The sequence below is a fragment of the Carcharhinus amblyrhynchos genome, chromosome 11 (genome assembly GCF_965287045.1).
Source record: "Carcharhinus amblyrhynchos chromosome 11, sCarAmb.v2.hapA, whole genome shotgun sequence".
Lineage (NCBI taxonomy): Eukaryota > Metazoa > Chordata > Chondrichthyes > Carcharhiniformes > Carcharhinidae > Carcharhinus > Carcharhinus amblyrhynchos.
The window spans coordinates 35,697,194-35,721,938 of NC_137334.1; the positions used below are offsets into that span (position 1 = coordinate 35,697,194).

General features: G+C 41.8%; 1 protein-coding gene across 2 annotated transcripts in view; it reads right to left on the reverse strand.

Moving 5' to 3' along the window:
* Positions 1–773: 773 nt before the first annotated feature.
* The window catches only part of fam171b (family with sequence similarity 171 member B), a 57,145-nt gene continuing 33,173 nt past the window's right edge, over positions 774–24,745 (reverse strand). For both annotated transcript variants that reach the window (XM_080198853.1, XM_080198854.1), the window contains 3 exons: positions 12,395–12,511; positions 8,372–8,492; positions 774–3,898 (listed from right to left, as the gene is read on the reverse strand). In XM_080198853.1, the coding sequence (XP_080054979.1) occupies positions 2,497–3,898; positions 8,372–8,492; positions 12,395–12,511 (1,640 nt within the window). In that variant the 3' untranslated portion in view covers positions 774–2,496. The remainder of the gene's footprint in view (positions 3,899–8,371; positions 8,493–12,394; positions 12,512–24,745) is intronic.

The following is a 24,745-nucleotide window of genomic DNA, read 5'->3' on the forward strand; positions in this document are numbered from 1 at the left end:
GCTCTTTTCATTAATGTTTTAGTGTTATATAAACTGAACATTTAGAGAGAAATAATTTTGTTAGTGCAATGTTTTGTTTAAATAGTATGTATAACTCTTTGTTAGGTCCCTTTGAAAATGGCATTAAGTTTAATGGTTCTTACAGAAAAACTGAATGTAAAAATATTCCAATTAAAGTGCACATTCTGTTGCTTGGCATTCACACCCTTCCCCCACTTTCATCTCCTAGGTTACCTACAATTTGAAGCTCGATGGAAGGATAGGACCCGCACTGAGCAAACCACAATGCTGATGTGAATCTGCTAACAGAAGTCCAGATATTGCTTCCCTATCCAGCTACAACAAATGGTAGGTCTTTGTTTGGAGTTTCTGCATGATAGAGCTAAGGTTGGGGACTGGGTAAATTAAAAATTGCTTACTATTTTAAGTTTGATTTCACTGCTTCCACCCCTGCCTCACTTCCAAGTAAACAAATTAGTTTTCTTATTAAATAAAGGCTTTGAAATTATAGTGTGAGATAATGCTGTATGAAAACCCAACATTTTCATCTGAATTTCCTCTCTCTATTTCAGTGACATCATAAATCTATTTAAAATAAATGCATTCATGCTTCTGGTGAAATAGTAGACATAGGAATTTCAGGCCAATGCATTCACAGCTACTGATTCCACAGCATGTTGCTCAGGTAATGCAATTTAGGTAACTATGCACTATATTATGTGCATCTGAGTCAAACACAATGTCAACGAAACTCAGTTACATTTTATTGGGTTTTAAGCAATGCATTAAAACAATTCTGAATTAATTCACTACTCCTTAGAAATACTATAGTGAACACAGGCATCTAATGGCAAAACTGGCTTTGATAATGAACAAAATGTACGAACATGCAACCATGCTGACATCACATTGAATAAACAAACATTTTTCTCCAAACATAGAATACAATAAAATACTTTCCAATCATTTTACAAAACAGCAGGGTCCTGCTTTTGTCCCAGCATTTTGTCAACTACAAAACAAAAATGCAGACTGTTTTTCAAGGTATGTACCAATACAAAATAACAACTCTGATTTTTAGAGCATGTAGTTACCAAGATCAAGAAGAGTTAATTCCAGGGCTGTATTCTGCTTAGAACTGTCTGGATTGTGGCAAAGCGGAATAACCATAACATCAGCAGCATGATGCCATGTAGTTCATCAGCTTAAGAGTCCCAGTAGTTCCTCAGAATTTGAAGGATATCTAAACAGTAATTCACACTGAAATGAAACAAGGTAGATGCAACAAAATGACTGGGGCTCATTACATGAATCAAAACAATGGAAGCAAACATTAGTTTTTTTTTAAACATATATCCGCTTCTACATCTCTTATTGGCAGAGCTCTAAAAACAATCTACTTTAACATTTTCTGCCCACCTCTGTCACAAGAAGAACAAATGATAGTTATGCCTTCATGGATGGAGATAGATGATGATTAACTTCAGTATTGTGCTTTCCATATTTTAAGGTGACTCACAAATATTGCTTACATTAAGACTTTTAAATTTAATTGTAAACTATATGTCTCAATCTCTGTAGAATACGAACAGTAGCCTCTCATACTGCAAGTCCAAGCATCATTGAACCTCTGGACTTGGTAAAACATTGCCATGTGAATTAATACTCCTGTATTCAATTGTAAGGTTTTACAATTCTTCCCTGCTCTTAGTAAATTTGAAAGTTTTGTGCTTTTTGGGATTAAAGTTTTTTAAAACCTACACATGACTTAATATTTTATAAAAGTATCCTTTAGTGTAAAACTATATACTGTTTCAAGTTTTGGGAATAAATTTAACTTGTAAATATTGCGAAAGGCAGTGTCTTCTATTTTTAAAAACAGATCATAACAGCTGTCTAAAATTGAAGCTCCATACCTCATCTCTTTGTTGATACAGATTCAAGTTAAGTCAGCATTCTATTCAGAATATATTTATTTAGTTTTTAGATCAGCTCTCATGTCAGGGCACCACACAAATTGATTACAACAGACAAAAATCTGACTTAACCATCTCGATCTTTGGAGGGGACGGTATTAACAGATTTACAAAACAGACTGACATTAAGCATTAATACAAGAGACAAAAATTCACTTGGTTTCTTTCTTGCTAGTGATTTACAGTGGCAGAGGTGAGAGACTTTAAAAAGGGACAAATGTTTTGAAAGATAAAAGATACACGATTTGGTCGTAAAAAGTTACTACAAACTGATCAGGTAACCTTTATCAATTTCTTGTAAACAAGTTCTGGTGCAAAAGTTTAAAGGGCACAAAGAACTAAGTGCTTAATAACCCTGTGTGAAAATATTTACAGTAAATTCAAGATGAGTGATTCAAACAATGCATTTTATACAAACAGGATGTCTTTATTCAGTACCACGAATTGTAACTAAAATAACCATAGAACCAAAAACATGCTTTTGTTCCATTGTAAAGATTTGGAATCAAAGCAACTCGATTTAGTTTATAGAGATCAGAGGTCGTTCCTCTCTCTTTTGCCAAACACTTTTTTTACTGTCTTCCCCATCTCTATCAGTACTCATTTCTCCTTTTCTATCTGGAGGAGTTACACTGATCTCATCATCCTGCAAACTTCTGTCACTTTGTTCTTCTTCAACCTCAACTATCTGGTCACTTCCTACATCCAGCACATGTCTGAAGGAGAGGTCCTCTGGGGTACAGACAGTTGTCCCACTTTCACTGCCACTCAGATCCATGTCCTCTGAGTAATGGCTTTTCGAAGGAGGTGCACTTTTGATGAAAGTCTTTTCCTTTTCGAGCTTCTTGCTAGCGTGGTGCTCATTCATGTCAACTCCAGAGTCAAGACTTGTATCATTGCTGTGTACCTTTTTCGGTTTCTGGACAATCATGCATGAATGCCTGATTGGAGGTACTGGCTTACCTTCGAGTGATACAAACCATGCTCTGGGATGTGGTGATGGCTTGCTTTTGGTCAGTTCTAACAATGTCTGTTCAGATATCCCTTGCAGTTCAGCAGCAAATGGAGTCATTCCCACTGCCTCATTCAACGTGCCAGGTACAGACACAGATTCTAACAGGTTGTTGCTGTATATTCCCCAGTTCATGGGCAGCACTGACTTGGAATCCATGACCTGTTTTGAGTTTATATATTCCTGTTGCCCCTGGAGAATCTGCTGTTGTCTGAGAGATACAGTCTGTTGTTGGGAGTGCAATGGCATTTTAGGAAGTGTCTGGGTGTAATTGTCCCGAGTTAGTGGCTCAGCCAAAGGGCTATAGACGATCTGCTTATTTCTGGGCAAAGTAGCTGACCTGGCAACCTGGTCTGGAGTGCAAAAAAGATCTTGGTTTTGCACGACAGCCATGGTTGGATTATAAATAGGCAATAGTTTGCTTGAAATGTGGGGTAATTGGTACATTTCTTCATTGTTAACCTGCTGGATTTTATGCTGCTCTTCTATCATCTCCTTTCTTCTGGCTAGCATTTTCATGTGTTTAATCTGTAATGCATTTTTGGGTAAATCCTTCGGGCTGTTGGCGGCATGCTGACAGAGAGCTTCCCTGTGAAGATTATCGCTCATTTTCTTCCGAGACCGAACTGTGAAATTTTCAACATAAATTTTGCAGCTCTCGTTATTTTGTTTCTCCGTGGTTTTATTCACAAGTTTACAGAATTCACCCACTTCTTTTTGAGACAGTTCTCTCTTTGGACTATAGGAGACTACCCTGGGCTGTTGAGAAGCAAGTTTTTCATCAGAATTTAAGTTTTCTTTGGTGACAGGGGCCAAGTTCATGTGGGTGGTTGAAGTGGTCTGGTCCTTCTTTGAGGTATCCAGTTTAATCTTGGTTCTTGGCTTTTTGTGTGGATGTTTGTATTTTCCTCTGTCAAGAAACAGAAGTTGATTTTAATTAAAAAGAACAAGTGTTTTCAATATAAATGCTTAAGAGTGTACTGGAGGCAGACTCTATAATGAATTGAATATATACGCAAGAAAGAATAATTTACACAGCTATGAGGAAAGAGTAAGGTGAGTGGGACTAATTGCATTGTTCTTTCAAAGAGCAGACTGTCTTGCTGGGCACAGCAGCCTCCTTCAGTGTTGCATGATTTTATAAGGATTAACACTAACTTTCAATTTTATTAAAAATATATGCATTGGAAAGTTCCTGCATTGTCCTTTTTTTTTATAAGCACAAAAACATGACAGAAAATTGGGTCAAGCAATTTCTGGTGCTAAAGGAGAGATGTACTTTTGGTAAGTTATTTACTTTAGTGAGTATGACGCCTACTTTAAGCAAAGGTCCCACTCCAGACCGATGCAATTAGTTCTATCAATAAAATAGTGATGCTTTGACCAAGATATTGTATTAACTTCCGCAGATCCAGAACTTTTCTCAAGCAGCGATTTATAGACCCCAGCTTAAGCTTAAAGATGACACATTAGTGGTCAATAGAAGAAGCACATTTCATTGGGCTGGATTTTATGGTGAGCATCGAAGCAACAGTCCCAGTCACTGGCCTCAAAGAAAGCTGTCCACAAAGATCTAGCAATCTTTATCACACTAATTTTCCAAAGTCAGTGTGAATCCAGCACCATGTCTGGAGGATTTTCAGGCACCCTGCAAGTTATGCTAAAAGGTAAACAAACATCACATTGAAGTATTTCCACAGGCAGCAAACCAGGAAGTAAAACTCACTGGAACTAGCACGTTTAATTTAATATTTTACAAGTAGTAAAATAAGTGATGAGGACAAAGAGGGGATTGAGGTAGGAACCAAAATACTATCCATTAAAAAGTGGAATGTATCGAAATGAGAAAACCTGATGTTCCACAAATGTTAAATTACTCTTTATGGACAAGATGCTGTTTAGCAGTAAGTATTAACTTTGCACATTGTCTGTCCAAAAGGCTGGTGTGATGTTTGTCCAAAAGGCTAATGTGATGTGTGTAGTCTGTGGGGGTGAAGAAAGTTAGCATGTTTCCCATTTGTGTGTGCTACTATGTTTCTCATTTTCAGCCTACACCACTGGCTACCAGCAATGTGAGAAAAGAGCCAAATGAATAAATTTCTCCTTGTAAGTACATGGCCTAAGTCCTCAGATGTGTCTCCTCATGGTGGAACACAGAAACTGGGTGCCTTGTGGCCCCAGGTTAATGCTTCAGAAAAGTCTCAAAGGAGGTTTGGCCCTCTAGGCATGAAATGCACAGGCTCAATGGGTTGTGGACAAGCTCTGGCACTCTTGAACCAAAAATCCAGCTATGGGAGGTTAGCACTACTGCCTTGTGGATACCTCAGAAGAATCGAGTCTAAGGGAATAAATACTGACAAAAAAAAAATCAGTAGAGCCCACAAACACACTGATGTCTAAACAGGTTACCTTTCCTGCAATTCCTGCCACCAAACCAGTGCCAAATTTAGTACTTTATATTTTGCTGGACTCAACTTCGGAGGTTAAAGGAGAGCCCTGACTTTTCAGCAGTCTAAAGTCTCCATAAGTTAGCTCAGATTTTCCCCCTGGAGAAAACAACCCAGTTTCACTGCACAGCATTAATATAACATGGAGACAGCATTTATGATTGATGAGAACAACTCAATTAGTGTAGAAAATGGGTACAACAGGCTGTCTCTGACAGTGGGAGGGACAATTATGTCTCAATGATCACTCATTGCGAGTTGGGTAGCCCCTGACTAGAAAGGTGCTGACACAACAAGCAAATAAAGTCAATAAAAAGGGAAAGGATGCCAACTCTTTGACTGACAAGTTGGAACATAACCAGTACCAAATGCCCTGGATTGACAGATGACTTGTAGCTGATCAATAATATGTGCCAGGCAGCTATGATCAACATGGTACTTAATAGACCGAAAAATGACATTGTTTCCCTACAAGAAACCAGCCATGTGAAGTGCAGATCACTGAAGGAAAGAACACTATGTTCATCTAGCAGGAGAAGAATTCAGAGAAAATGCATGAAACAAGGCGAGGGCTACATTGTCAAGAAGCCACTACTCCTGATGATAAACCACCACCATCACCCCCTCCCACCGCTAACCCCCCCCCCCCCGTCCCCCCACAAATGATTCAGAAGGTGCTATCTTTAGCAGCTCCTCAATTCAAACATGACCAGTTAACCTCATGAGTACTGATGCTCCAATGCTGTGTCCCAACATTTTTACCTACTGAGAAACTGTAACGCAGAAGTGGATGTGGACCATAAGCCCTGGTCTTCCTGCCTCAGTCACCTTTTGCTGGGAATGAGCTTTGTGCACCTTCTTTCAAAACAAGCCATGCCACAATGTATCCTGAAGCTATCTAAAATTGGAACACTGGCTCCAGTTGGACCTGATCATCACCAGGTGGTATGGTCTCAGCAGTATTATGAACACATTCAGCTACTATTGTGTAACTGTGATATTGATCACTCTCTGATGTGTATCAGAATTAGGAGACAACCCCTGTGGTTTGTCCACACAAAGCAGAAACACTGACCTGTTATTGTCAGTCATACTGCCCCGTCAGGTTAAAAACCAGCGGTTCCTTAATAGTTCCAGCATTTGCACACAAGTGAAACAGAACGTATAGAGCACCATCTATACAGTACTCTCAACATATGGGAAGCAAGACCAGAAAAATACTGACTGGTTCCAGGCTAACATCACTGCGATGGAATCTGTCATTGAAGTCAAGCAGCCTGTGCTCGTTATTTGCAAGGGATATCTGAGTGAGAACTCTCTTAATGCAAAGAGGCCAGTGAATCGTACATATGCTCTGCTCATTTGTTTTCCTCTGCAGCAAATGTGGCAGAAACCGTCATGCCAGATTGGGACTGATGAGCCACATCGGAGTTGACCACCACAGTGAAAACCATTGAACATAAGAACATAACATAAGAACATAAGAAATAGGAGCAGGAGTAGGCCATCTAGCCCTTCGAGCCTGCCCCGCCATTCAATAAGATCATGGCTGATCTGTCGTGACTCAATTCCACTTTCCCGCCCTCTCCCCATAACCCTTAATCCCCTTGCCTATCAAAAACCTATCAACCCGCGTCTTAAATATATTTAGCGAGGCAGCCTCCACCACTTCAACGGGCAGAGAATTCCAGAGATTCACCACCCTTTGAGTGAAGAAGTTCCTCCTCAACTCCGTTCTAAACTGCACCCCCCCCCCCTTATCTTGAGGCTGTACCCTCTAGTCCTACTGTCCTTTCTGAGCGGGAAGAGCCTCTCCACCTCTATCCTATCCATCCCATTCATCATCTTATACGTCTCAATGAGATCTCCCCTCATTCTTCTAAGATCTCTTATGAGATGGAAGGTTGCCACCACATGGTAACGTTCAAACAAGATGTCACGTTTCCAAGGATTTTACAGACAATGGATCTGTACAACAGTTACTCAGATGAGGTTTTAATTCTTCCTTTTCTGGGTAGCTATTGTTACAATCTGATCAGAACCATTTCAGGACTGCAATTTAATGTTGCATTTTTAGATGGCTGCCAGGTCAGAGCAATTGCCCAGGGGAAGTTTACATTTCTGGGCAATTGCCAAACAAACCTTATCTGTGAACTTCTAAAAGAGATTCTCCAGTGATCTTTGGGGTACCTGCAATGCAACCTGGAGCTTGGATGTTACAACCCCATACACTGTTTAAGAAAGTTCCAATACTTTGTATGTTCATCATAATCTCAAAAAATTTATGGGAGACCAATTAGGAATGCTTTAAGTAAAGGGGCCAGAATTCTTAAACCTTACCAACAGCTGGGATTCTCCAGTGCAGCGAATGGAGTTTTAGCTGAATGCCAAATTCTTGGTTCTCGCTGACAGCAGTGGTGGGCAAACAAGATCGGAGAATCCTGCTAGGGTAAACTGACTTTTTAAAAAATTTTGTTTAGCATGAATTGTTCTAGAACGTTCTGGATTGTCTTAGTTACTGTGGTAGAAATTGTCATTTAAAAAATGTGAACTGGAGTTTTCAGAGCAGATTGTTGGATCTGAATTGGCCTGAAGCTCTCAGCTTTGTAGTTATAGAGCATCAACCAGGCAGGAAAACCTCAAGGAAGAACTCTAATTATAACAACATTGAATAAATACAATGTGACAGAGGTATGTGCTGAGTGCCCTTTACACTTGTTCCCACTGCGTTATTCACACGCCCATTCAAAAAAATCTGCAGCATTTGAGGAAGACTTAACAGTGTCCTTTGTTATCGCATGATCAACAATTAATCATTTTACATTCAACTAAATCACATTTTGCAGGATGCTAAAAATGCAGAGATACAAAATAGCTTTGGAAACTTACAGATCTCCAGGGGCACAGGTGCTTATATAGATATCTAATGGCCTTACCTGCAGTAACAGAAGAGCACAGCCACAAATCCTGCGAGAATCACTGCAGTTCCTCCTAATATAGCCACAAGCAGCATGGTATGGTAGGTAGTGATATCCTTTGCAATACGACCAATTGCACCTAGTTTCAACAAGGCAGATTTTAGTAGAAGTCTGTGATTTCTGGAGTGTGCCTTGAAATCAGAGTCAGCTTTAAGAGCCTGCATGAAGCAAGAAATGCCTCATTCACTCAATACAAACTTGCTGTAGTTCTTAGCCTTATACCAGATACAGAGTAGATATGAGTTTTATGATTCCATACCCTTAAGTAAACAGCCCATCTCATTGCCTAGTTTCTACTAGCAAATAAATTTGGATACTAAAAGCTTTTAAAATATGATTTCCAGTATTAGAATCACAGAATTTATAGGACAGCAGAAAGCTAATTGGCCTATCATACCAGCATTGGGTCAGTGAAAGAACTACCTATTTAATCCATTTCCCTATAACATTTTACTTTTTTTCTTGTAAAAGTCCTCTTCCCTTCTACTTCCACCAGTTTCTGACTCACATCCAATGAAAAAAATCCTTAACCTCAATATTTTTCTGACATTTTCAATTGCTACCCTTAGGTCCTGACTTATCAACCAGTGCAAACAGTTTTTTCCCCACTTACTTTATCAAAATCCTTTATAATTTTCAATACCTCCATCAGATTTCCTCTTTGCTCTCAATGATGTATTAAAAAGAATTTTGTTTCTCTGGTCTCTTCTCAGGACTGAAGCTGCTAATCCCTTATTATTCCAACAGTTCTTTATGTATGAATAACTAGTGTAATTGTTAAACAATACGTTATAGAAACTGGCAAACTTTCCCTCATCTCTAATTTTAATTGCTCAAGCATTTGCAGATATATACTTGGCTACCTGTACTCTAAACCTCTGCATCTCTCTTTGCCTCCTTAATAACTACCTACGCTTTTTTGTTATCTATCCTATTTGTTTTTCAACACAAAACTACATTTGATAACTTTTGTGAAGTACAAGATACTATATGAATGCAAGCAATTGTTGTCACTGATGTGAAATATCCTCAAATAATGAGGCTCGACATAGTTATACATCAGTTAATTTCCTCGCTAATGAATAAAACAAAATCATTACTCTTTCTACAACTGTCTGTACAATTTTGTGTGTTTTTCTTGGTTATTCTGTTCATGTTGGACTCTCTCTCATTACTCAGTCCCCACTTGCTTCTCACAACAGGTCACATTGCTCTTCCAATAAACTGCATTGCCCAATCAATTAACATTTCTAAAGTGTAATTATCAGAAAACTAGTACAGGGTGATCCACAGCTGCACTGATAATTTAGGATGGGCATTATTAGTAAAGTAGTAATATAAGTAGGTGATTTGTATTTATCTCTGTTGCTTGGATTAAGTACTGTGGGGAAATGGGACAGAAGGGAAGAAAGGATAAATAAAGTGTGAAAGACACCCAGGATCACACATGTGCAGCTGCTATTGCTGATTATATGCTGAGAACGAGAGACCTGGAAGATGATTCTTTGCCAGTTGCAACAGATTGGTAACTGGGTGTGGCACATGGAACTGGACTGAGATCAAACTCCAAAATAAGGAGGTGGAAAAAAGTAGATATAGATAAGAAGTGTATGTGGATTCATATTTTGAATTTGATCCAAGATTATCTTATATCAATAAAAGCAAAAAAAAGTCAAGAACAAATTAAGCATTCAAGTTGATTATCTAAATTAACTGAAGATTTGTAAACTAGAACAAATTGTTTGTGATTATATAAGTAAAAGCTAAGTGATGGCAGCAAAAAAAAAGGACAGCAAAATATGTTGGCCCTGTCTGCCACAGCTCATATCTCCTTCAGAATGGAAATGAACAAATATTTTGTCAGACTTTCTTTACTCATTTTCATTGCTTGTGGGTGAAATGTACCTGAAAGTTCTTTTTTTGTAGAATTATCAAATGGTATTTGGAAATTTGTTTAATTTATTAAGGACTAGGGTGTAATTACTACTTATCTCCATTATCCTATAACCCTGTTTGATATTTAATGCACTGACAGAGGGCAGCATTTTCAAACACCTGAGAGGATGAGGTTAGCTGCAGACTGGTTTTGAGAACAGTGCTCCGGGATAGTATGTCAATCTCCCTGCAATTTTCAATGTAAGGACAGAACAGGAGGGGAGGGGAAATGGGGCAGGGTAATATGCATACAGCCCACCCGCCTCCAATTAAGCTGCCCATTAAGCTTATTCAAAAGAGCTTGCTAATAGATAAATGTTAAAAACAGCGAGCGTGAAGTGTGAATTGTCTGCTGCGCATTTGTGATGTTGCTGCTGAATTGAAATGTTTAAGAAAAATGGCTATTCAATCTGTGTTCAAGCAGTGGCACAGTGTTGCCATCAAACGAGCAGAGCAGATCAAGTGATTGGCCGTTTGGAAACTGTATGCACCGGAAGCTGTTGGCCCTCTGCTCTGCTGTCTGCTTTAAGCTGTAAGTAAATGCCAAGCTTACTTATGGCTTTGTCTGCTTCTGAACATTGCACTCCAAATCTAGTTTTGATTTCAAGCAGCAGCTGCACTACTAACTGGGTACCAAGCTTGTCACAGTCTAATCAGGGGCTGTGCACATTAAAATAGTGTTGTATCAGTGAAGCAGATGTAACACAGGACCCAGTAATGATCCGAGTGTCAAGTCCCCGATCCCGTACTGATTGAGGTTATTTATGAAGGTCCACCTTCTCAACCTTGCCCTCGCTGAGGTATGGTGATCCTCAGATTAAACAGATTAACCAGTCAGCCCACCCCCTCAAAGAGGAGTGCAGCCTATAGTTAGTTACCTGGGATCATAGCAATTTTACCTTTACTTTAGTTCCCTGAATCTTGTCATTGGTAAAAATATATGACAAGCAGCTCAAAATCATAACAACCACATAATTAAATGAATTATTTGAAGAACAATCTTGAGAAAAAAAATGCAACAAATGTTAATCTTTCAAAGAGTCTGTCCTCATGCAAGTTGGGCAAAAATAGGGTTAGATTAATCTCAGATGTCTTAAGTAGTTAAGTAGCCTGCTATAATATTGTTGCGACATGTAAAGAATAAGGTCCACTCATTGTTAATTTACAGAATCCAATCTGATGTACATTTTGGCAAGGAGACTTGCCAATTCTGTGCATTCCACTTAAGTTTACAAAAATAAAGCAAAAACTGTCATGGCACTAATGATGAATAATGCAGAAAGAATATATTCAATTGTTTAATAGCACAGAGCTTGAACACTGCTGAAAAGAGAGATGTTGCCAAAGCTTTTTGTCTTACACTCATCAGGCTAAACATGAGAATGCCAAATTTCAAATGATCACTACAATATATATATGGGAGAGACAGGTACAATGAGTACATTGCTTGACAAGTTGACTCTAAATGGCTGAGACATTGCCATGGAGAGACAGCAAAGGGAGGCTGTAGGCTCCCAGGTAATTCAAAGAAGGTGGAAGGATTGAACATAATCCTTTTTTTAACCCCCATAAGGGCAGAATACAGGCAATACTCAACCAGCTCATGCTCGCAAAACACCAAAATATAACATCTGTTGTTGAATGTGACTCCACGATCAGACAGCATTTGCTGAACAATCCCAAGTGCTCTAATAGCTATACTAACAAGAAATTGAAGATAATCAGTCAAGTTTGTAGCATGGGTCATTTATGTTTGCTAGAAGCAATGTACGTCAAACAGGGATTGGATCTCTGCGAACAAAAGAAATACGGTTAAGTCTTGCATCTTTTGTTTGAATTGCCCGGGAACTTGCTGAGCACACGGTTCTCTGTTGTTTTCTCCAAGGTAGCCTCAACTAGGGTAGACTTGCCAACCAATCATCACCTTTTTCTCTGGTAGTATAAATTGTTATGATTGTTTGAAATGTCGAGTGCAGAATAAAAAACATTAGCGACACACCTCTTTTCAACAACATAAAATAGCAAGTATATAATGTGCACGTTTACCTGTGGTTAAAGGTAATGGTGCAGCAATCCAGTGACCCAAATGAGGGGCTGTGTACGTCCAGACAAGTCGGTCACCCTCCTTCCTAACTGTTCCAAGTCCTCGGTTTACCCAAGCACCTTTGATGAAAGAACATTGGAAGTTCATTAGATATAATTTATGACATTAGAAAAAACACAAATGAAAGAAGGTGGGAACACTTTAGATCCCCAAACTGTAACCTACTAAAGTACTTTCATTCATTTGGTTTGGGAAATTGGATATGCATTATGCTATTTAAGGAAGTTGAGTGAGGAAAAGCAAGGAATGATGGACCAGTTAGCCAAACATCTATTGTCTGAAAATTAATAGAATCTATAGTTATGTAGAAGGCAAATTAACACCTTTAAAAAGTTTTCCCCGATCAGAGATTCCCAACATGGATTTGTAAAGAGTAGGTCATGACTGATGTATCTAATTGGATGTTTTGAAGAGTTGACTAAAGGAGTGAAAAGGGATATTACTTATATGGACTTCCAGAAAACACCTGAAAGTCCTTATAAGAAACTGTTGGCCATAGTTTAAGATCATGGAACTGAAGACCAATTATCAACCTGGTTAGGAAATTAGTTGATCAGGAGACAGAATAAGGGATAATGGCAGGATATGTCTACTGGTGTCCGCAAAGATCTGTATTCATTAACAAAATAGATGATGGCCACACGGCCAAATTTGCCAATGACATACACAGATAGATGGCATAATAAACAGTGTATGTAGAAGCATAAAAATGCAAAGAGATTATGGCAGATTAAGCGAATAGGAAAAACTATGGAAAATGGATTTCAATACAGGTTAATGTAAAACCAATCACTTTGGATCCACAGAGTAAGAACAGGATACTTTGCAACTGTGAAAAGGTAGGATCAGAAAGTCCAAAGAAACTTAGGGATCCAGATACACATTTCATTAAAAATCATTAACAGGCACAGAATATAAATCAAACAGATTTCATGGAATGCAGGTTTTTGTCAATTGAAGGCTAGAGTACAAAAGGGCAGAAGTCATGCTCCAACTGTATGAAGCTCTGATTAGACCGTGACTGAAAGATAAACTAGTCTTGGAGGGAGTGCACAATAGGTTTACCAAAATGGTAGCTGGATCTCAAGTGTTAAATTATAAAGCAGATCAGGGTGACATCCCCTCGAATTTAGGAAGTTAATGGGTGATTTACAAACGCACAAAGTAGGAACCTATACCTGCATTTGATAAGAGAATGGATGATCTCTACTTGTTTGAAGTTTTCAAGATACAAGAGGTAACAGATAGGGTTGACTGAAATAAACAATTTCCTATAGATGGAGGCCTAGGACTTAGGGGGCAGAGTTAAAAAAGAGTCAGACTTTTCAGGAGTGAGATCAGGAAACATTTCTTCATACAATGGTGGGAGAAGTTTGCAACTCTGTTCCACGTACTCAATCAACTGTTACTTTTAAAACTGAAAATGACAGATTTTTGATAAGCAATGGTACAAACTTTAATGGAGCACAGATCAGTACTGATCTCTGAACAGTGGATCAGGTTTGAGGGGCTAAATGGCTGGCTCCATTTGAATATTTTATGACTAGTGAAATGTATTAAAATGGTTCTTTTATGGTGAAGTTTCTACATTTTATTTATTTCCCAGGTTCAGATGTTTTTGCATAAAAATCCAGCTGAGAGGCTAACAGGAACTTACTCTAATCCTCTGTTAATGTCAAAAGACTTGTAAAAACAGTCCAGGGGATCTCTGCCCACAAGCAAATGCTTTTCAATTTAGAATGGAAGAGAATCAAACTTTCAATTTGTATTTTTAAAAAAGTTTAAATAAGCAAATAGTAAAATTGCCCATCAAATAGAGGTAGGCCCTCAAACTGGGTAGCAACAGGTTTTCAACAGGGGTGGAAGCTCCCCCCACAGAGAGCTGCCAGTCAATTAGAGGTCAGCTGCTTTTTACTGCTTAGTGGTTGCTACCAGTAAGGCACTCACCCAAGGCCCAAGATCGCTGAAAGGGGGGGTGGGAGGGGAGTAAGAATAACTGTGAGGTAGGGATGGTGGGAGATGGGTTGGCTGAAGGTTAGGGGGTTTCCCAGCAGACCCGTCCCTTTCCAATTCTGTCTCTCAATCAGGCACTGGGTGCCTTTGAATTAGAAAGTTCTCAGGAACCAGCAAATAACCCCGACAGTTTGCATTTTGGGTTTCCCGCATGGCGACTCCATTAATTGCATATTTCAAGATCTCAACTGTTAATGGGATGGGAATGCAATTGATGGTCTTTGCTGTAGAGGTTTAATCAGGGCTGAGATGGTAAGATTGCAAGGTCGCTACCTCTATCCATCTGCCTGATTAAATGCACCACCTTGCCAAACTCATCATGGGGAAGGCATTAAATTCTACCTATTTTTCACTTTCCAGCCTGTCTGAACCATTCTTCAGAACTCATTGTATTCAAAAGACCACAACAATTTTCAATTTCTCACTGTCTCCATACAATTCCTCATTTGACTTCAAAACCAAAAAATGGCAAAATTCTGGGTTTCACAGTTACTGTAATACAACAGCCAAAAAACTGGGCTAAGATTAATAGTGACCCCATCTACCAGCCAGAGAACCAGTGGCAAACCTGATATTTCTGAGTGCCCCATTTAATTAAGTCTCAATCAGATACTTACTTACCTGCGTGCAGTCGGAGCTCCTGAGGCCTTCAAGACAAGGACCCTGCCAGCCATAGCTAATGGCCAACCAGAGGACCAGTACCGGGAATGGTCACCACTATTGGTACTCCAGAAAGCCTAGGACGAAGAACAGCAATGGGGGCTTCGGAATGCAGGTAAGTGGGGTGACCTCATTGGGGGGTCAATCAACAAGATCCCTTGGTGAGGGCAGGGTGCCAGAGGGTAAAGCAGGGACGTGATAGTCTTTGGTGCTGATAGAACCCTCCACAAGGCACTGGCTGCCTAAACAAGAGGTCACCCATGCCCTCCAGCCCAGCCGCTTGTTGATTACCACAGCTGGGGTGGATTGTTGAGGTTTTGCCACTTAAAGGTCTCAAATGGCCTACGGACAGTAAGGCCAAACTTGAGGTCCCCACCCTAATTTATCAGACAAGTCAGGAAGGCGACAGATTCTCCATCAGTGTCTTCCCACTAAGTTCACTGCTTCCATCTTCCAGCCGAGTACTGTCCCTTGTGTCAAAGGATTGATTTGACAGTCTTGAAAGACACTGGACTAGAAATAGGGTTCCCCTGATTTGCAGGCACTGAAGTGGGCAGCATGTAAATTTGATGCATCCATCTCATCGGAATGATCACAGCATCTAACCAAGTGAGTCTCATGCTGCTGTCTTCTCTTTCAACTCTGCCAGTTGCCCGAGTGTTCAGCAGGGGAGTCAAGTAGTATTGTTCACCAATACGAACAGGCAATCTGCTTGCTGAAAGGCAGGTGGTCCTTCTCAAAGGAAAGCTGCGCTGAAGAACATTTGCTTGATTTTAAAAGACAGCAAAATGAACACTAGGACAGAAGAAGAGTTCAGGATGAAGAACTGGCTTTGAAGACATTAATGGTGGAGATCAGCAGGAGTGGAGATGTAATAATGGAGGATCAGGAGGCCCCCCAAAGACAACCTCCATAGGGAGTGGATGCAGATATCCAGGGAGGTAAACTCCCAGAGTCTAGCCCCAAGAACCTGGCAGCAATGCCATAAGACACTGAGTGACCTCACATGGGTGGTCAACGTCAGTGAATACATCTTCTCAGGACATCTCCAATCCACCAAACCACCGTAGAATCATAAAATCTATGGCACAGAGATAGTGCCTTTGACCCAAACTGGTCCATACTGGTCAAAATGCCCATCTAAGCTAACTCCATTTGTCTGCATTTGGCCCACGTTCCTCTAAACCTTTCTTATCCACGTATCTGTCCAAATGCCTTTTAAATGTTGTCAACGTCCCTGCCTCAACCACTTCCTCCGGCATACATAGCTACCACCCTCCATGTAAAAAAAAGTTTCTCCTCAGGTTCCCATTAACTCTTTCCCCCTTAATCCTATGCCTTCTAGTTCCTGATTCCTCAACACTGGGAAAAGGACTGAATGCATTCACCCTATCCATGCCTCTCATGATTTTATACACCTCTTTAAGATCACCCCTCAGTCTCCTATGCTCCAAAGAGAAAAGTCCTAACCTGTCCAATCTTTCCCTATAACTCAGTCCCTCAAGTCCTGGCAACATCCTTGTAAATCTCTTCCGCACTCTCTCCATTTTAATAACAGGGCGGCACAATGGTTAGCACTGGTGCCTCAACTCCAGGGACCTGGGTTCAATTTCCAGCTTGGGATACTGTCTGTGCAGAGTTTGCACATTCTCCCAGTGTCTGTGTGGGTTTCCTCCAGGTGCCCCAGTTTCCTCCCACAGTCCAAAGATGTGCGGGTTAGGTGAATTGGCCATGGTGAATTGGCCATGTTAAATTGCCCCTTAGTGTCCAGGGATACGTATGTTAGAGGAATTAGCAGGGTAAATATTTAGGATTATGGGGATACGGCCAAGGTGGGATTGTTGTTGTGCAAATCCGATGGGTCAAATGGTCTCCTTCGGCACTGCAGGGATTCTATAACATGTTTCCTATAGCAAGGCAACCAAAGCTGAACACAATATTCCAGGTGTGGCCTACCAACGTCCTGTGCAACAGCAACATAACTTACCAGCTTCTATACACAATGCCCTTACTGATGAAGGCCAGCTGCCAAAAGCCTTCTTCATTGCACCATTTACCTGTGATTCCACCTTTAGAGAACCATGCACCTGAATTCCAAGGTCCCTCTGTTCCACAATACTCCCTAAGGTCCTACCATTCACCATGAAAGTCGTAGCTTGATTTGACTTTCCAAAATGCAACACCTCACACTTATCTGTATTGAACTCCATTTGCGATTTCTCAGCCCACTTCCCCAGCTGCTCAAGATCCTGCTGCAATTTTTAATAACTTTCCTCACTGTCTATAATACCACCTATTTTTGTGTCATCTGCAAACTTACTGATCTTACTTTGTACATTCTCATCCAAATCACTGATATAGATACCAAACAGCAAAGGCCCCAGCATTGACCCCTGAGGTACGCCACTAGCATTCTCCAAGGCAGTCTTCGGGACACCCAACAACGCAGAATCGCTAAGCAGAAACTGATAGACAAGTTCCGCACACATGAGGATGGCCTCAACTAGGATCTTGGGTTCATGTCACATTATCTGTAACCCCCATGACTTGCCTGGGCTTGCAAAATCTTACTAATTGTCATGGCTGGAGACAATATACACCTCCTTAACCTGTGCTTGGCCCTCACTCCACTCACATTGTTTGTACCTTTAAGACTTGATTACTTATAAAGACTCACATTCCAACCATTATCTTGTAAATTGAGTTCGTGTCTGTATATGCCCCATTTGTGAACACGACTCCTCACTCACCTGAAGGAGCCTGAGACTCCAAAAACTTGTGCTGCCAAATAAAGCTGTTGGACTTTAACCCTGGTGTTGTGAGACTTCTTACTGTGCTTAGCCCAGTCCAATCTCTACATCATGTACGCCATTAGTCAGAGGCCTCCAGTCTGACAAACAACCTTCCGATTCGTACTATCAGCCAATTGTATATCCAATTTGCCAGCTCTCCTTGGATTCCATGGGATCTAAATTTCCAGAACAGCCTATCATGTGGAACTTTATCAAACGCCTTACTGAAGCCCATATCAACAATGTCTACTGCTCCGCCCTCATCAACCTTCCTGGTCACTTCATCAAAGAACTCTTAACAAATCTAAAATGCATGATCTCCCATGTCCAAAGCCACGTTGACTCTCCTAATCAAACCCTGTCTTTCCAAATGCCTGTATATTTTATCCCTCAGAATCCTCTCTAGTAACTTACCACTGATGTTAGGCTTACCAGTCTATAATTACCAAGTTTTTCGTTGCAGTCCTTCTTAAACAAGGGCACAACATTTGCTATCCTCCAGACTTCTGGTACATCACCTGTGACTAACAATGATGCAAATATTTCAACCAGGGCACCTGTAATTTCTTCTCGAGCCTCACACAGTGTTCTTGGATATATTGGTCAGGGCTTGAGTGTTATCTACCCTCATACATTTTAATATGTCCATCACCTCCTCTACTGTAATGCAAACTATCACCAATATATCACCACTAACTTTCCCAGGTTCCCAAGTCATGTCTTTCTCCACGATAAACAGAATAGAAATATTCTTTGAGAATCTCGGCCATCTGCTGCGGTTCTACATGTGTCCACTTTAGTCTTTGAGGGATCCTATTCTCTCTCTAGTTATTCTTTTTCCTTTAACGTACTTAAGAAATCCCTTTAGATTCACCTTAATCTTCTTAGCCAAAGCTACCACATGCCCCCTTTTAGCTCTCTTAATTTCCTTGAGTATACTCCTGTATCCCATGTACATCTCCAGGGAATTCCTTGATTCCAGCTGCTCATACCTGGGCCATGCCTCCTCCTTTTTTCCAGGCCAAAACCTCAATATGTTATATTCCAAGGTTCCCTACTCCTGCCAGCCTTGCCCTTCACCCTAACAGGAACATATAGAGCTCCAGCTATTTCACTTTTAAAGGCCTCCCACTTTCCAGAGGTCCCTTTACCCTCAAACAAGTCACTCCATTTGCCTTGCCCCAAATTAGAACTTGCATCTGTTTCGTCCCTTTCCATAACTATTTTAAAATTAATAGAACTGTGGTCAGTGGTCCCAAAGTGGTCTCCCACCGTCACCTCAGGCACTTGCCCTGCCCTATTTCCCAAGAGTAGATCAAGTTTTGTCCTTTCCCTGAGTGTCCTACTCGGGAAAGGACAAAGGACTCTACACATACGCCTGAAGAAACTTTCCTGAACACGCTTAACAAATTGCATCTAAACATTTAACACTATGGCAATCCCAGTTTCTATTAGGAAAATTAAAATCCCCTATATGACAACCCTATTACTCCTGCAAGTCTCCCCAGTCTCCCTGCATATTCTCGCTGACTATTCTGGGCACTTATAGTACAATCCCAATAAGGTCACTATCCCCTTATTTCTTTAGTTCCAACCACAAAGCCTTGCTGGATGATCTCTCAGTTATTTCATGTCTGACTACTGTCGTGATGCTCCCCTTAATCAAAAAAGCAACTCCCTCTCCTCCATCTCTGCCCCAGCATAAAACAACTGTATCCTGGAACATTAAGCTGCCAGTCCTATCTCTCCCTTAGCCATGTTTCAATTATAGCTATAATATTCCAATCTCATGTACCGATCTATGCCCGGAATTCATCACTCTTATCTGTCAGCCCTCTTGCATTGAAATAAGTGCAGTTTAATCTAACAGGTCTTTCCTGCTTCCTACCATTCTCCTGCCGATGAACAGCTTCTCATACTGCTCAATATACCCCATGAACTGGGGCCATGATTAGCTGGGAGGTGGGGGGGGTATATACTTTACACAGTGCACTGGGAGATCATGCACAAAGGCGCCCTCTATCATTCAGCAGCCAGCTTCCTGGCGTGAACAGACTCCGTCAACTCCCCCTACTGGCACAAATCACACTTAGCTTCATTTTTTCCTCGAAGTGGCATAAGATTTAAATTTTTCTCTCGTCACATAAGGGTGTGATTCTCTCCTATTTTCACATTTGTTTGGCACTTAGAATTTTTTTGGTAAGGGTAAGATTGCCCCACTGTTACATAATCATTAGCATTCTGTCCGCTTTTCTTCACACTAGAAGAAGGCAGTACAAAAACATGTACATCTCCTCAGCCCTGTACAGGAGATCACTCTTAGCATCTTGACTTTGACTGTGACATGGCCGGTGGTATTCAGCATCACTAAGAATATTGAGGATCATTTTTCCTTAGGACCCTTCTCACTGCCAGCATATCCTCAACCTGCAGTCAGCAACGTTGAGCAAGCTCCATGCTTCTTATTCTGAACACCTTTCCCTCGCAAAGCTGCTTTCCAGCATTTTAGAACTGCCCACCCAGGAGTAAGAGAGAAAGCTGCAGCACAGAACAGATGAGAAGATTCATCACTTAGAACATAGAACATAGAACACTACAGCACAAACAGGCCCTTCGGCCCACGAGTTGCGCCGATCACATCAACTCCTATCTATAACCCCCAATCCCATAAAACCCCATATACTCATCCAGAAGTCTTTTAAAAGACCCCAGCGAGTTCGCCTCCACCACCACTGACGGCAGCCATTCACTCACCACCCTCTGAGTGAAAAACTTACCCCTAACATCACTTCTGTACTTTCCTCCCCGCACCTTAAACCTGTGTCCTCTCGTAGCGACCATTTCAACCCGGGGAAATAGCCTCTGAGAATCCACCCTATCTATTCCTCTCAACATTTTATAAACCTCTATCAGGTCGCCTCTCAACTTACGTCTCTCCAGGGAAAAGAGACCCAGTTCCCTCAACTTAACTTCATAAGGCATGCCTCCCAGTCCAGGCAACATCCTTGTAAATCTCCTCTGTACCCTTTCAATAGCTTCTACGTCTTTCCTATAGTGAGGCGACCAGAACTGCGCACAGTACTCCAAATGAGGCCTGACAAGGGTCTTATAAAGTTGCAGCATTACCTCCCGACTCCTAAACTCAATCCCTCAATTTATGAAGGCCAGTACACCATACGCCTTCTTGACCACATCTTCCACCTGCGAGGCCGATTTAAGAGTCCTGTGGACCCGGACCCCAAGATCCTTCTGCTCCTCAACACTACCAAGACTCCTGCCCTTGATAGTGTACTCATTCATCCCGTTGGTTCTGCCAAAATGGACGACTACGCATTTATCCGCGTTGAAGTCCATCTGCCACTTCTCCACCCAGTCCTGCATCCTATTTATGTCCTGCTGCAACTTTTGCCATCCTTCCAGACCATCCACAACACCACCGACCTTCGTGTCATCAGCGAACTTACTTACCCATCCTTCCACTTCCTCATCCAGGTCATTTATGAAAATGACAAACAGCAAGGGTCCTAGAACAGATCCCTGGGGCACTCCACTGGTGACTGATCTCCATTCAGAAAAAGACCCATCCACAACCACTCTCTGCCTTCTGCAGGCAAGCCAGTTCTTGATCCACAAGGCCAAAGGCCCTCGGATCCCATGCCCTCTCACCTTCTCAAGAAGTCTTGCATGGGGGACCTTATCAAACGCCTTGCTGAAGTCCATGTACACCACGTCCACGGCACTTCCTTCGTCAATGTGTTCAGTCACGTTATCGAAGAACTCAACAAGGCTCGTAAGGCATGACCTGCCCTTGACAAATCCATGCTGACTATTCCTGATCATGTCAAACCTCTCCAAATGGTCGTAAATCTTGTCCCTCAGAAGCCTTTCCATCAGCTTACCAACCACTGAGGTCAGACTCACCGGTCGGTAATTTCCCGGGCTATCTCTGTTCCCTTTCTTGAAAATAGGGACTACATCCGCAATCCTCCAATCTTCCGAAACCTCTCCCGTCTCCATTAACGACGCAAAGATCATCGCCAGGGGCTCTGCAATCACTTCCCTCGCCTCCCACAGTATCCTGGGGTATATCCCATCTGGTCCCGGCGACTTATCAATCTTGATAGAATTCAAAAGTTCTAATACATCCTCCACCTTAATATCCACAAACTCAATCTTTTCCATCTGCTGCAAATCTGTGGCAAAATCTCCCAGATCAGCTTCCACCGTGAATACTGAGGCAAAGTACTCATTAAGCACCTCTGCCATTTCTTCTGGTTCCACACAGACCTTACCCCTTCCACCTTTTATAGGTCCTATCCCTTCTCTTCTCATCCTTTTACCTTTCACATATTTATAAAAGGCCTTGGGATTCTCCTTAATCTTACCCGCCAAGGTCTTCTCATGACCCCTTCTGGCTCTCCTAATTTCCCTTTTAAGCTCCTTTCTACAGTCCTTATACTCCTCAAGATCCTTAACCTCTCCGAGTTCCCTGAACCTTTTGTACACCTTCCCTTTCCTCCTGACTAGGTTCAACACAGCCTTCATGCACCACGGTTCCCTCGACCTACCAAAACCCCCTTGTCTCATCGGAACGTTGTCACGCATAGCTCCAGACAAACAGTCCTTGAATATCCACCACCTTCCTTCAGTACTTTTCCCTAAGAACGCCTCCTTCCAGTTTATTTGTCCAAGTAACTTCCTGACTTCTTCGTATCTCCCCTTACTCCAGACAAACACCTTCCTAGCCTGCCTGATCCTATCTCGTTCCAATGCAATTGTGAAGGAGATAGAATTATGGTCACCATTCCCAAGATGCTCCCCTACCGAGAGATCCATCACCTGCCCTGGTTCATTCGCCAGTACCAGGTCAAGTACAGCCTCTCCCCTCGTAGGCTCATCCACATACTGTGTCAGGAAACCTTCCTGAACACACCTAACAAACTCCTCCCCATCCAAACCCCTTACCCTAGGGATACTCCAGTCGACGTTTGGGAAATTGAAGTCTCCCATCACGACAACTCTGTTATTAATACATTTCTCCAGAATCTGTTTCCCTACCTGCACTTCAACTTCCCTGTCACTATTGGGTGGCCTGTAGAATACACCCAGCAAAGTTTTTGACCCTTTGCTGTTCGTAACTTCCACCCACAGAGACTCTGTAGATAGTCCCTCCAAGGCATCCTCTTTCTCTGCAGCCATGACACTGTCCCTGATCAACAGTGCCACTCCACCACCTCTTCTGCCATCCTCCCTGTCCTTCCTGAAGCATCTGAAACCTGGCACCTGAAGTACCCAGTCCTGTCCCTGAGACATCCAAGTCTCCGTAATGGCCACCACATCACAATCCCAAGCAGCAATCCACGCCCTAAGCTCATCTACCTTATTCACTACACTCCTTGCATTAAAATATATACACTTCACCCCCTCAGTCTGGGCATTTCCCTTCTCCACCCCCTGTCTAACCTCCCCCCCATACTGCCTGCGGTCCTCCCCTACCTGGGAGCTAAACTCCTCTGTCCCAGTTTCCCCATCACAATTCCCTCCCCCCATCCTTTCTAGTTTAAAGTCCCCCCGGTAGCCTTAGCCAGTCTTCCCGCCAAGATACAGCCCTCAGCTCTGATACTGCACATACCATGGACGCTATTCGGCAATTGGGAAGTGCATATGGTGAGTCACGTGGGCATGACTGGATTATAGCCCAGCCAGAGGTTAAAAAAATCCATTTACCAGCTCACGAGAAAGCAAAGTGACAGGCAAATTCTGCAGCAGAAGGCCAGATAAAGGCCTTGATGGGGCAGTGTACAGTTGTGTTGATCGGCATTTTATTAATCATTTCATGGGATGTGAATGTCACTGGCAAAAATCAGCATTTGTTGCTCCTCCCCTGTTGCCTTTAAGTGGCAGGTGAGCCACATGATTGAACCACTGCAGTCTATCTGCTGTAAGTATACTCACAGTGCTGTTGGAAGGGAATTCCAGGTTTCTTTTATGCATCTGCTGCCTTTACCCTCCTAGATGCTAAATGTCAGAGGTGTACATAAGAACATAAGAAATAGGAGCAGGAGTAGGCCATCTAGCCCTTCGAGCCTGCCCCGCCATTCAATAAGATTATGGCTGATCTGTCGTGGCTCAGTTCCACTTTCCCGCCCTCTCCCCATAACCCTTAATCCCCTCTCTTATCAAGAACCCATCAACCCGCTTCTTAAAAATATTTAGCGAGGCAGCCTCCACCACTTCAACGGGCAGAGAATTCCAGTAGAGTGTGCTGTTGGTGGAGCTTGGATGAGTTTATTCAGTGCAGCTTGTAAATAGTACACACTGCATACCAAAATTGTGAGTGCATTGATAGGCCTGCTAATCAGCTTCCTGACACTGTCAAGTAGCATGGAGGAGTTCAGCTCAAGTTGTCAGAGGGCATGAAGAAAGGCTTGTCTTTAAGGCTGCCTCATCTCCAACTCCTTGTCAAGCACTCCGTAAGGCATTATGGAAGGAAAATTCTAGTCTAAGTAGAAATGGAAAATAAAACGATTAACCTTGAACACCATTTGTGGCTTTCAACAAATGAAAGCCACAAATGCAGAACTAACAGGCAAAGCAAAGCAGGGGGCACTCCTTCATCAAACAGTGATCACTAATTGGATTGGTCCTCATAATAGGATAATGGAGAAAAAATATCTTCAGCGAATCAAAACATAGTTGGATACTGTATAGGGATGAAGAGCAGGATAGGAGGTAATCAGGGTCTCTATACAAGTATGAGCTAAAAGGACCAAATAGTTCTTCTCATTCGTACTTCATAAACAATGTACAGTTAAATTACAATCAATT